General features: G+C 40.2%; 1 protein-coding gene across 15 annotated transcripts in view; it reads left to right on the top strand.

The window, feature by feature from the left end:
* TMEM164 (transmembrane protein 164) overlaps positions 1-14192 on the top strand; it is a 171861-nt gene that overhangs the window by 52017 nt on the left and 105652 nt on the right. For 12 of the 15 annotated variants that reach the window (XR_012515654.1, XM_039464045.2, XM_039464046.2 and 9 more), the window contains one exon: positions 14093-14142. The exons of the other annotated variants lie outside the window; for them this stretch is intronic. Coding sequence is in view for 8 of the 12 variants with exons in the window: in XM_039464045.2 (XP_039319979.1) it covers positions 14093-14142 (50 nt within the window). In the remaining 4 variants the exon portion in view is untranslated. The remainder of the gene's footprint in view (positions 1-14092; positions 14143-14192) is intronic. 15 annotated transcript variants of the gene reach the window in all.

Genomic DNA, 14192 nt, shown 5'->3' with positions numbered 1-14192 from the left:
ATATGTCCAGTCCTTTATGGCTCTCCGTTTTGGAGTGTCCTGCAGCATGGGTTGCACTTTTGAGTTGACCGGCTCATTGGCCAGCTGCCCTGGCTGGACTTGAGGGTATCTGTGCCTTGGTGGAGTTGACACGGGTCCTATATCTGCAACTTGGTTTGTAGGTTTAAAGCCTAATTTTTATCAGCTTACCCAGGGCTGTTGGTTTCTAGTGGACTGAGCCACACTCCCCAACCTTACAAAATACTTCTTAATAAACCACCAGGCTGATAAGTCGATTGATGATGAGAGAGAGACCTTTATAGACATGAGTATACTTGCATGTATCAGCCCTTTCTGATATCAAGGTACCTGAAGCCAAAGTAAACAGGGCTTGTTCTATAGCCTAAAGTCAGAATCTAATGGAGTTGAAAAGTCTCATGAACAAGACCATGTAGGCTTTGGTAGTCCATGGAAAAGTGTCCATTTTTGCATGTCTGTCATAGCTTTGTAGTGTGACTAGAGTGTGTGTCCTGTTCTGTCTCCACTGCTGGAGAAACATCAGTAACAATTTTTCTCTTGGAAGATTCCTGTTTTCAATTCCATGCAGATGCTGTTTGTGTGCTGTGACCATGCTATTCTCTTGAGTTGCTTCTTTCCTGACAAGATTTTTGAATTGCCTACTTCTCAACAACAGTATAGTTAGTGATTCTGTCACTGAGTGTTCTTTTGGTCTTTGTTCTCAAACACTAGGAATATTTCCAAGCAGGGCCACCACGAATGGCTATGCACTGCACAACCCTAGGAGAGGGTGCCATTCACATAGACTATAATTGAATGGCGCCACTAGGGTTGTACAGTGCACAACCTGCACAACTGTACTCGGCGGCCCTGTCATAATGTAATGTCTACTTTCATCATCACGGGTAGGATTTTGGGAGAAGCAGAGGGTACCAGTTTGGGACTGTCCTCAGGGACTTAGTAAGGGTCCTGAAGCAGCACTGCTGTGACCAGGAAAGGAAGAAAGAAATAAAGTTGTGGCTTTGGGAGGATTATCTTATGTTAATGACAGCCATCATATGGGAGAACTACTTACCTTCATTTTTTCAGTAAATAGTGTTTTGAGTGCCTACTATGTGAGGGTTGAAGAACAGGGAAGGGTTTGCATAGGAGGGAGCATTTGAACTGGGCTTTGTGGTAGAATATTAACATGTGAAGATGAGTCAGGAGGAAAGAATTTCACGGAGAAGGAATAGCAAGAGGAAAGACAGATAGGAAACCATAAGAGGTATGTGGGTAATGGTGAATAATTCATCTTGGTTGGATAGAAAAGCATGTAAAAGGGAGTAGTGAGCAATGATGCTGGTTGGGGGTCCAATCGTGATGAAGGAGGGGAGGGAGTTGAATGCCCAATTAAGGAGTTTGGAGTTTGGACTTTTATTTGCCAAGCAATAGGAGCTATCCAAAGTTTGCTTTTAAAACAGCTTTATTGGGTTATAATCGTGTACCATATACTTCACTCATTTAAAGTGTACAATTGAATGTTTTTTTTTAGTATATTCACATATACGTGCAGCTACCACTACAGTCAACTTTAGAACATTTTCATCACCCAAAAAATAACTCCATACCATTTAGCTCACCCCCCGCCCCCCCACCTTTTCCCCACTCACCAGCCCTAAGCAGTGGTTAATCTATTTTCTGTTTCTATAGATTTCTGTTCTGGACATTTTACATAAATGGAGTCATTATAATATGTGGCCCTTTCCACTGTCTTCCTTCACTTAATATGTTTTAAAGATGCATCTGTGTTTAGCATGTATCAGTACTTTACTTATTTTTACGGCCAATGAATATTCCATTGTAAGGATGTGCTACATTATTTTGTATCCATTTGTCTGTTGGTAAGCATTTGTGTTGTTTCTGCCTTTTGGCTATTACAGATAATACTTCTATGAACATCTATGTATAAGTTTTCAGGTGGATATAGGTTTTTATTTCCCTTGGACATAGGTTTTCATTTTCCTCAGGTATAGGAGTGGAATTACTGAGTCATATGATAACTCTATGTTTAACATCTCAGGGAGCTGCCAGACTGTTTTTCTAAAGTGACAGCACTATTTTACATCCCTACCAACGGTATATAAGGGTTCCAATTTCCCAACATCCTCATGAACACTTGTGATTGCCTTTTTTATTTTAGCCATGGTAGTGGGTATGAAGTGTCATCTCATTGTGAATTTGGTTTGCATTTCCCTGATGACTAATTACATCGAACATCTTTTCATGTGTATGATAACTACCAGTATATATTCTTTGGAGAGATATGTATTCAAGGTTATTTATTGTTGAGTTTTTTTTTTCTACTTCGGGTATTTTTAATGTAAATATTTAAAATTTACAACTTAATGATTATATATGTGTAAATCACCAAAGTCAAGATAACACAGTCATTACCTCATAGAGTTATCGTGTGTGTGTGTGTGCGCGGTATGTGTGTGTGTTGAAAATACTTAGGATCTTCTCACTCTGTTGCCAGACTGGAGTGCAGTGGTGCCACGTGCGATCTCAGCTCACTGCAACCTCCGTTTCCTGGATTCAGGTGATTCTTGTGCCTCAGCCTCCTGAGTAGCTGGGATTACAGGCACGCACCACCATATCCAGCTAATTTTTGTATTTTTAGTAGAGATGGGGTTTCACCATGTTAGCCAGAATGCTGTCCGTCTCCTGACCTCGTGATCCACCTGCCTTGGCCTCACAAAGTGCTGTGATTATAGGCATCAGCCACCACGCCCAGCCAGATCTACTCTTATAGCAAATTTTAGGTATACAGTATTTTTACCTATAGTCACCATGCTGTACATTGGATCTCCAGGATTTATTCATCCTGGAAAATTAAAACTTTGTAGCCGGGCGCGGTGGCTCAAGCCTGTAATCCCAGCACGTTGGGAGGCTGAGGCGGGTGGATCACGAGGTCAAGCGATCGAGACCATCCTGGTCAACATGGTGAAACCCCGTCTCTACTAAAGATACAAAAAAATTAGCTGGGCATGGTGGCACGTGCCTGTAATCCCAGCTACTCAGGAGGCTGAGGCAGGAGAATTGCTTGAACCCAGGAGGCGGAGGTTGCGGTGAGCCGAGATCGTGCCATTGCACTCCAGCCTGGGTAACAAGAGCGAAACTCTGTCTCAAAAAAAAAAAAAAAAAAAAAAAAAAAAAACTTTGTACCCTTTGACTAACATCTTACTTTCCCAGCACCAGCCCCAGCTAACTGTCATTTTACATTCAGCTTCTTTGAGTTTGACTAATTTACATTTCATATTTATGTGATATCATAAGATATTTTTCTTTCTGTGTCTGGCTCATTTTATTTAACATAATGTTCTTTGGATCCTTCTGTGTTATTGCAAATGATAGGATGTCCTTCTTTTTAAAGGCCTAATAATATACCACATTTTCTTTATTCATTCATCCACCATTGAACATTTATCTTGTTTCTACATCTTGGCTATTGTGAATAATTGTGCAATGAATATAGGAATGCAGATATCTCTTTGAGATCTTGATTTCAACTCTTGGATAAGTATCCAGAAGTGGGATTCCTGTGTCATAGAATAGATCTATCTATCTATCTTTCTTTCTTTCTTTTTCTTTCTTTCTTGCTTAAGGAAACTCTATACAGTTTTTGATAATGGCTCTATCGATCTCCACCAACAGTTTTCCAGGGTTCCATTTTCTCCACACTCTTCCTAATATTGGCATCCTTTGCATTTTTTATAATAGCCATTCTGACAAGCGTGAGATAAGATCTCACCGTGGTTTTCATTTGCATATCCCCAGTGATTAGTGATGTTGAGTACCTTTTCATATACCTGTTGTCCATTTGTATGCCTTCTTTGGAAAAATGTCTATTCAGATCCTTTGCCCATTTTAAAATTGGGTGATTTGTTTTTCTGCTACTGAGTTTGAGTTCTTTATGTATTTTAAATACTGACTTTAAATTTGTGGTTTGCAAATATTTGCTGTGTAGCTTTTTAGGTTGCTGTCATCCTAAGTTTTTTTTTTTTTTTGTACTTTTCTTGCGTATGCTCTTAATGTCGTATTCAAAAAATCATTGCTGAGACCAATTTCAAAAAAGTTTGTTCCTATGTTTTATTCTAGGACTTTTATGGTTTCAGATGTTACATTTAAGTCTTTTGCCCATTTTGAGTTGGTTTTTGAGTGTGGTGTAAGATAAGGGTCTAATTTCATTCTTTTGCATGTGGATATCCAGTTTCCTCAACATCATTTATTGAAGCAAGCATCTTTTCCCCATTGTGTATTTTTGATCCTCTAAGGTTCTTTATTACTTTTCATCCTTTTTTTTTTTCTTTTTCTCTTCTGATGAGGTAATTTAAAATAACTGTTCTTCAAATTTGCTGGTTCTTTCTTCCTGCTTAGTAAGTCTCCTGTTTTTAGTTCAGTCATTGTATTCCTCAGCTGTGGAATTTCTGTTGGGCTCTTGTTTACTGTTCCTTTTTATTTAACTTTTCATTTTGACCATACATTGTTTTCCTGATTTCATCGAGTTGTCCATCTGTTACTCATCTTTTTATTGTTGAGTCTTAAGAGGTATTTATTCCAGGTACTAGACTCCTACTAGCTATACAATTTGTAATTTTTTTCTCCCATTCTTTGGGTTGTCCTTCCTTTCCTGTCCTGTCCTGTCCTGTCCTGTCCTGTCCTGTCCTTCTTTCCTTTCTTTCCGTTTTCTTTCTGATGGAGTCTCAGTCTGATGTCCAGGCTGGAGTGCAGTTGTGCGATCTCAGCTCACTGCAACCTCTGCCTCCCAGGTTTAACCGCTTCACCTGCCTCAGCCTCCCAAGTATCTGGGATTACAGGCAGGCACCACAATGCCTGGCAATTGTTTTTTGTTTTTGTTTTTGTTTTTGTTTTTGTTTTTTGTATTTTTAGTAGAGACTAAGTTTTGGTATGTTGTCCAGGCTGGTCTCAAACCCCTGACCTCAAATGATCTGCCCACCTCTGCCTCCCAAAGTGCTGGGCTTACAGGCGTGAGCCACCACGACCAGCCTGGGTTGTCTTTGACTTTCTTAATAGTGTCATTTGAAGCATAAAATATTTTAATTTTGGTGAGGTATAGTATATTTATTTTTTCTTTTGTTGCTTGTGCTCTTGGTTACATCTTAGAGTCCATTACCAAATCCTAGGTCATGACATTTATCCCTGTGCTTTCTTTTACAAGTTTTATAGTTTTTGCTCTTACAGTTAGGTCTTTGATTTTGAGTGAATTTTTTATACAGGTTATAAGATAGGGGTGCAACTTAATTCTTTTGCACGTGGATAACCAGTTGTCCCACCATCATTTGTTGAAGAGACTATTCTTTCCACCACTGGATGATCTCCACACCTTTGTCAAAAATCAGGTCTGAGGAGTTCTTTTAGTACTCTCAATTCTATTCTATTGGTCTCTGTGTCTCCCTGAGGTTAGTACCACACTATCTTTGTTACTGTTGCTTTGTCGTAAGTTTTGAAATCAGGTTGTGTAAGTCCTCCATTTTTTCTTTTTCTTCGGCTATCTGGGGTCCCTTGCATTTCCATATGAATTTTAAAATTAGCATGTCAGTTTCTACAAAAAAAAAGTCAGCTGGGATTCTGATAAGTACTGTGATGAATCTGTCATTTAAAACTTTTAAGGAGGAGTATAACATGATCAGAATGCTATTTTAAGAATAGGAACCTGACAATACTGTATAAAATTAGAGCAAGCTTGTCCAGCGTCGTGCAGCCCAGGACAACTTTGAATGCAGTCCAACACAAATTAATGAACTTTCTTAAAACCTTGTGAGACTTTTTTTTTTGCAATTTTTTTAAAGCTCATCAGCCATCATTAGTGTTAAGGTATTTTATCTGTGGACCAAGACAATTCTTCTTTCAGTGTGGCCCAGGGAAGCCAAAAGATTGGATACCACTGAATTAGAGTGATGAAGGAAAATCATTGACTATCTGGAGATCAGATAGAAAACTGCTGTGGTAGTTTCAGAAAATGATAGGGACCAAACTAGGAAAAAATAGTGAGGGTGGATTTCAGATATATTGAAAAGGTTGGGCTGGGTGTGGTGGCTCGTACTAGTAATCCTAGTGCTTTGGAGGCAGAGGTGGGAGGACCACTTGAAGCCAGGAGTTTGAGACCAATCTGGGTAAGAAAATGAGACCCCATGTGTACAAAACAAACAAACAAACAAAAATAGCTAGGTGTAGTAGCATATGTATGTAGTCCTAACTACTCAGGAGTCTGAGGTGAGAGGATTGCTTGAGCCTAGGAGTTTGAGTCTGCAGTGAGCCATGATCAAACCAATGCATTCCAGACATGGTGACAAACCAAGACCCTGTCTGAAAAAAAGAAAAAAGAAAGAAAAAGAAAAGGTCTAAATGACAAGACAGGATTTGGGGACTGAAAACGTGGGGCTGAGAAAGGTGGCGGATGGGGGATAACTCTGAGGTGTGAAGAGAGGCTAATGGATTAGATTATAGTACCTTTTTAAACTTTGTATTATTTTGAAATGATTTTCAACTTACAGAAGAGTTGTAAAGATATTACGGAGAATTCTTGTGTATCATTCACCCAGCTTTCCCTAATGTTAACATTTTACATAACTATGGTAAAATTATTAAAACTTAAAAATTAGCATTTGTATAATGCAATATGAGCTTAACTACAGTCTTTATTTTGGTTTTACCAGATTTTTCACAATTGTCCCTTTTCTGTTGCAGGATCTGTCCAGGATCCTTAACTGCATTTAGATATTATGTCTCTTTAGTTCTCTCTAATCTGTGGTAGTTCCTTAGTCTTTGCCTTTTACAAACTTGACTATTTTGAAGAGTACTGTTCAGTTTACTCTGTAGAATGCTTCTGATTTGGGTTTATCGGATGTTTTTTCATGATTCCATTGAGATTATACAATTTGGGCATCCAATAAAGATGATGCGATCAATAGCTCATACTTATTTTATGCCCTACAGTATGCCAGGCACTTGAACTAAGTGACTCAAGTTTTTAAATTTTACAGTTATCCTATGAAATAATACTATTGTAATCCTCACTTGACAGATGAGGAAACAGAATCTAAAGGGTTAAGTATACTGTGTAGGCAGCTGGTCAAGGGAAGCTGAGTTACCTGTCAAAATTTGTTATTGCAAATATGGAATTAAAACAAGTGAATTTAGATGAATTGAAAATTTGATATGAGTTGTTCCTGATGTGGCTCATAGTAGGGATGGATTTTCCATTGAAATCAGGATAATTATAGCTATTAGGTATTGAGTGCTAGCTATGTGCTAGACATTGTGCCAAGCACCTGCTTTTCTTGCTTTGTTTCATTTTGTCCTCTCCTAAACCTTGTAAGACATAGGTACTATTTTTATCCCTATTTTACAGACGAAAATTCCTCTAATCTCTTGCCTAAGGCCAGAGTGCTCATGAGTGGCAGAGCCACCATGTGGAGCCAAGTACATCTTAACTTTAAAGCCTGTACTCTTAACCACTTGGCAGTGCTGCTTGTCCTCCTTCCATCTTCTTAGTAGGGATGAATGTGCCAATGGGACTAGAAACCATGATATTTATGAGCTTGGATGTAGACACTGCTTGGTTGTAGACATTACCAAATACATGTTTGCAACTCGCCATATTTTATATCTCTGTGGTTGGTCAGCCCCATTCTTTGGGTATATTTCAAGCAGGTTACAATCCGGTCTTTCAAGTGTGGGATTTTAAAGCTTAACTCTTAGTAGGCACTCTTATTTCCCTTTTATCTACATTCTTGAGGGAAGCTTCCTTATAAGCTTCTTATACGGACAAAAATAGTAAAATCTCAGGAATAGGTAAATCAAAGGAGATAATTAGATGACCCAGAATGGGCATTTAACCATGGAGTGCAGGGAAGCTTTTCTGGAAAAAATAATGCTTAATTTTGCATTTGAAGGATAGATAAGAGCCACAAGAGGAAAGCTGGAAAAGCCATCTGGAAGAGTGAGTAGGATTAGCAAAAGCACAATTTCTTGATCTTGCAGATTTAAATTTAAAAAAATAAAATTATGAAAATTTTAAGAAAACAATAGGTGATTCTTTCTGTAATCCCATGGTTATAAAAGATTTTCAAAGTGTGATACCAAAGACAGAAACCATAAAGGGAATGCCAAACATGTCTGATTACATAAAGATTTTAAAACTTCCATACATAAAAAACTACCATAAACAGAGCTGCAAAAATAACAGCCTGGGAACAATATTTGCAATAAATTTCCAACAATCTGTATTAGCTGTCGTTAATATATAAATAGCTCTTTACAGCTCAGTAGAAAAGAACACATCAGTTGAAAAATAGTCAAAGTGCACAGATGGTCACATCCCAAAAGAAGATATATGGGTAGACAATACACCTGTTAGAATATAGTTTAACATTTCTGGTAATCTGAGGCATGCAAATTAAAATGATAAATTGTGTGTATGTGTTTTGCCTTTTAAACACATGATAATTACCAAATGATAATGACCTGTTTACCAGATTGCAGTAGAAAACAGATTCTCATATATTTCTGGAGGGAATAGCAATTCGCATAATTCAAATAATTTTCAAATAATTTTTCTGGATAGCAGTTTAGCATTATGGGTCAAAAGCCTTCAAATGGCTATTCCCTTTGAAGATCTAGACTGTCTTCTACCAATGTGGGCTAAGGAAACAGTAAAGGAACTGAAAATTTAGATGTGATTACATGTGCAACCAGAGGATATTGGTTGAGTAAATTACTGTATATCCATGTAATTGAATAACATGAAGCTATTGGAAAATGAGATTGTAGAAGTGTAGTAATTGACATGAATACATTCAGGGTATAGCTTGAGATAATTCACGAGGCTGCCACGCTGGAGAAGTAGGCAGAATCCAGAGCAAAGAAGGCCTTGTTGGCCGGGCATGGTGGCTCAAGCCTGTAATCCCAGCACTTTGGGAGGCCGAGGCGGGTGGATCACGAGGTCAAGAGATCGAGACCATCCTGGTCAACATGGTGAAACCCCGTCTCTACTAAAAATACAAAAAAATTAGCTGGGCATGGCGGCACGTGCCTGTAATCCCAGCTACTCAGGAGGCTGAGGCAGGAGAATTGCCTGAACCCAGGAGACGGAGGTTGCGGTGAGCCGAGATCGCGCCATTGCACTCCAGCCTGGGTAACAAGAGCGAAACTCCGTCTCAAAAAAAAAAAAAAAAAAAAAAAAAAAAAGGCCTTGTCTGCCATCCTAGGAAACTTCAGCTTTTTTGGTAGGTAGTGGCAAACCGTGGAAGGATTTAAAATGACAGGTCAGAGAGGCATTTTAGATAGATCTCTCTTGTAGTAGTGTGCCTGGAGGCAAGACCAACGAAGAAATTATTGCAGTGGTCCTGAGATGAGGGCCTGAGGGTATGAACATCAGTGGATAGAGCCAGAGGACCGACTTTGAGCAGCCCAGTGAGTTAATCTTCCTTATGGTGGGTAACAGTCGTAAGCACTTGGCCTCAGCAATCCCCAGATAGCTGTGTGCCATCATAGGAGGTAGTGACAGGAGAACTGGAGCTGGGGAGATTGTATGCTAGGCCGAACACCACTCTGCTGTACCTCTCTCACTCTCTGTTTCTCTGTCATTTAGTTTGCCCACATCCCTTCATTGATTACCCTGCCTAGCCTCTCATTTAGGATGGCCTGTGGTGACTGGCCCTTCTTCCCAGTTACATTTCTCGTAGTACTAACACTTGTTCCAGTGTACAAAAGCTATTTTTTGGGTGCTGTGAAAATGGGGATTGTTGAATGTAACGCTGGGAGGGAGCAGAAGTGGATGGGAGGCTGAACAGTGGTGGCAGTGTACTTGAGGTCGATATGACTGGGGGAACAGGAATGGGAAGCAGGCCAGGTGATGGCTGAGAGGTTGGGCAGGGAAGGAGGGAACCTGGAACCAGAAAGGTTCAAAGGTAGAAGATGAACTGGTGTAACAGCTGGTGCCTAGACTGGATGCTTAGGAAAGAGATCTTTCCTGAGGAAGCTGCGAGAGTGTATGGTTTTGAATGGAACCTGTGGATTTTTCTGGAAAAAACAGCCAACAAAGAATTCAGTTGTATAAGAATTGCAGGTGCCTCCAACAGACAGGTGGAAGCTATAACGAACCTGTCTTTGGGACTCCAAAACTCATCTGTGTAAACGCAATTTGCTGCCCACTTGAGTTTGTGTTTGGAGAGGTCTCACACTGTAGAGAGTAGATCTTACGAGCTGGCTGATGGCACAGGTGTGGGGCTGTTGGGGTGACTCCCTGTGTGCCATGTGGTCAAGGGCCAGGGCTAGAGTCTAAAGAAATGGAGCCCCATGAGTCCTGGTCTGTGTCAGGTGTGAAGTGGAAAGGGCATTGAGCTGCGAGTTCCGGGACCTGGGTTCTTGTCAGAAAGCTTGTCAGAACCTTTTCCCCTCAGTTTCCTCATCTCGGAAATGGAGTTTAATAACACGGTCCTGCCTGCCTCCCAGGCAATGGGAAAGTGGAAGTGCTCTGTAGCACTTCTCTGTATGCTGCCTGCTCATGCCTTTTGTTTCAGGCGCTGAGCTGGGCAGATTTCAGCATGAATGCAAAGTACCAAGTTGGTACTGGGGTATGCTCAGATACATGTTCATCTTTGTAGCATCCTTGTTTGAACTTCTAAGTCTCCTCTCCTCCTATGATATTTGCAGCCAAAGTGATAGTTTAGCTTTTCACCTGCTAGTCTAAAAAGCATGCCACCGAAGTTTTCAGGCAGTTGGAAGCCAAATGAAAGCAGGGATATTCAGGTCAAGGCTGGGGGCCCTTGTGCCTCTGAATTAAAATGTTAGTTTTATGTGGGTCTGTTGGGTAATGTTGAATATGAATGTGACTCTAGCATGACAGGGTGAAGAGGTTCAGTATCATAAATCTGAGAAGTTGCTAAAGGTGGGCGTGAGTTTACTGGAAATGTAATATGAATAATGAGGAATCCCCAGATAACTGTACCATCATAGGAGGTGGAATGGAATGTAATAAGTAATCTTTCAATCAGATACATGTAGTCAACGTAATCTTTCAATCAGATACATGTAGTCATGTCAAGTCAGCAGATGTGAAAAAGGACCCTAGAGGCCAGGCACAGTGACATACCTGTAATCCCAGCACTCTGGTAGGCTGAGGTAGGATAGGAGTTTGAGACCAGCCGGGGCAAAACAGTGAGACCCTGTCTCCACATAAATAAATAAATAAATAAATAAATAAATAAATGAAATTAGTGTGGTGGTATACACCTGTAGTCTCAGCTACTCGAAAGGCTAAGGCAGGAGAACTGCTTCAGCCCAGAAATTGGAGGGTGCAGTGAACTATGATCGCACCACTGCACTCCAGCCTGGATAGCAGAGTGAGACTCTGTCTCAAAAAAAAAAAAAAAAAAAAAAAAGGCCGGGCGCGGTGGCTCATGCCTGTAATCCCAGCACTTTGGGAGGCCGAGGCGGGTGGATCACAAGGTCAAGAGATTGAGACCATCCTGGTCAACATGGTGAAACCCCGTCTCTACTAAAAATACAAAAAAATTAGCTGGGCATGGTGGCGCGTGCCTGTAATCCCAGCTACTCAGGAGGCTGAGGCAGGAGAATTGCTTGAACCTGGGAGGTGGAGGTTGCAGTCAGCTGCGATCACACCACTGCATTCTAGACTGGGTTGCAGAGTGAGACTCCATCTCAAAAAGAAAAAAAAAAAAAAAAAAAAAAAAGATGCCCGTTATGTGGTAATAGAAATACACAGGCAAGACAGAAAAGATGAAATGACTAAAGTTAGATCCATGGCTGATGGAGGAAAACAGGACAACCAACTGGGTTGAAACTAGAGGCTTGTTCTCTTTAATAGTTTTCTGGGCTTCCAGCCTAGGGAAGTTGTGGATTAGAATCAGCCAAATGGACTTATAAGGGAAATATCTCCCCTAAAATCTGCTTACCTCCTCTTGTCTGTGGGTATAGAAAAGTAAGATTTAACTGTCGTGCCCAGTGTCGCATTTTTACTTCTCTGTTTAGCATGTTGGAAGTGTCTTGGGTATTCCAGAAGTTCAGGAAGGCTGCTGGCATGACTCTGGTGACTCCAGAAGTATTGAGGACCTTTCTAAGGTGGTTGGGGCCCCTGCCTCCTCTCTGTGTACTGTAGCTTCTGAGTGTAGCCTTTGATGTGCCTGATGCTGGGTAACTATGTGCACCCTCCAACTTGGTCCCTTGGCTAAGGTGAGTAACTTTACTGCTGGATCGGGGTAAAGAATATTAGTTTTGTTTATTTCTTAGACTGCTCCTGAGGGGTGGGGTGGGGAGTGGGGATAAATCAAATGTTTGGATAATTGAAATTCCAAGTCTGTAATCCTTATCCAGAACCATTAAGATCAGATATATTTCAGAAAACAGAATTTTTTGGATTTCAGAAAGGCAGTACAGTGCATGTACTGTACTTTTACATTACTCCCAGTGGGGTTTGAGGCAGCACCCCACAGTTAAATACATTATTATTTTTTATGGGAAACATATGGATAGTCACTATAAGTGGAAGAAATAAAGTCTATAAATAGCCTAACCTTAGTTCAAGTTGTGTTTTGCTATCACATTAGCTTTGAAGAAAACAAACTTTCAGTTTTTAGAGCTCTTTGGATTTTGGGATTACCAACAGAAGATTGTGGACCTGTAATTATCATTGGCTTTGTATTTTTAATCAAATTGATCAAGAGAAAAGGCACATTCTTATTGGATATTTCCTTGGAGGGGTTCTTTGATGAGGTATCATGCAGGCGATGGACTGCTGAATGTTTTTGAAGGCCCTTTCTCGTTTTCATTCTTCTTCCTCTTCTTATTGGCAAAGATATGTGCAGGTGTCTTTCCTTATAATGATTTTTCTTATAATACTCTTTTCTAAATATACACTCTGAGAGAACTGAAGAACCACATGCTAAAGAACATACATGTGACAAAGCCAACAAGTCCATAATGCAGGTATCCTATATTAATAAGAGCTCTCAACAACATAAGGACTCATGTCAGCAATTTCTAAACCACACCATGAAGTCACTACAGGTGAGGAAACTACCAACATGAGTTTCATTCCTTTGTCTATCCTCAGTCCTGGTGAACATCTTTGACTCCTCTAGCAGTTCAGTCCAAGGGCAAAAATTCAGCATCCCAGGCTACCAGGAGTGATTCAGTCTCCTGGGACATTTGTGAAACATGAGGATTCCTGGAGTCCCATACTTGGGGAATCAGAATTCTTAATGGGGGAAACCAGGATTTGCATGTTTAACAAGCTCTGCCTAGGACTTTTTTGTTCTTTTTGATTTTTGAGCACCACTGCATGGAGGAAGTCAAACTGCCACAGCTGCAGGTTTCCAAAGGCTATATAATCTGGACCTAGGTCACACCAGGTATCAGGGAACTGATTTGTCTCTTGGGACAAGGTTACTTTTGTTTGGTTTGACCTGGGAGGAGAATGGAAGAGTAAAAGCAGCTAGGCATGCTTAGAAAGAAAAGAATCAATCAAAGCAAGGGTTGGAACCTGGGGGTGGCAGTTTGATAGGGTTTCCACCTAAAGTAAATACAGGACATCCTTATACTGAAACATTATTCATTGTTTATCTGGAATTTGAATTTAACTGGACATCTGTATTTTTATTTTCTAAATTTGGCAATGTTGAGTATTGATAAAACCACCTTCTCCCATGGGAGGCAAACCAGATGGCATGTGTGTGCATATTCCATGCTCAGAATCTATTTTTACCTGCCCTGGGTTAAATTTAAGACTGACTACTTATGTCATACCGAAACTGAAGCATTGAAATATTGAGTCTTCTCATCCTCTCTTTCTCATGTGTGTGTGCACACGTGCAAACACACACACACACACACACACACACACACACACATGCAAACATGGACTTTGGAAAACTACCGGTTGCCTTTAAAAATTTTCAAATTACATTATTGTGTTAGAGTTTTGGTTATTTTTTGTTTGTTATTGTTAAAGTAACATTGTCTCACTCTGGCATTTTTTTTTCTTGCTAACTTAATTCTTCTTCAATTGCAGATCTTTCTCCTGGCCTGCCCTCCGTGTCGGGGAGCTATCGTTGTCTTCAAGTAAGAGAAAATTGTTTTTTGCTTGAACACCTTGGAATTGTACCATTTTG

This window comes from Saimiri boliviensis, chromosome X, assembly GCF_048565385.1.
Source record: "Saimiri boliviensis isolate mSaiBol1 chromosome X, mSaiBol1.pri, whole genome shotgun sequence".
NCBI lineage: Eukaryota > Metazoa > Chordata > Mammalia > Primates > Cebidae > Saimiri > Saimiri boliviensis.
This window is presented reverse-complemented; position numbering and strand designations above follow the sequence as displayed.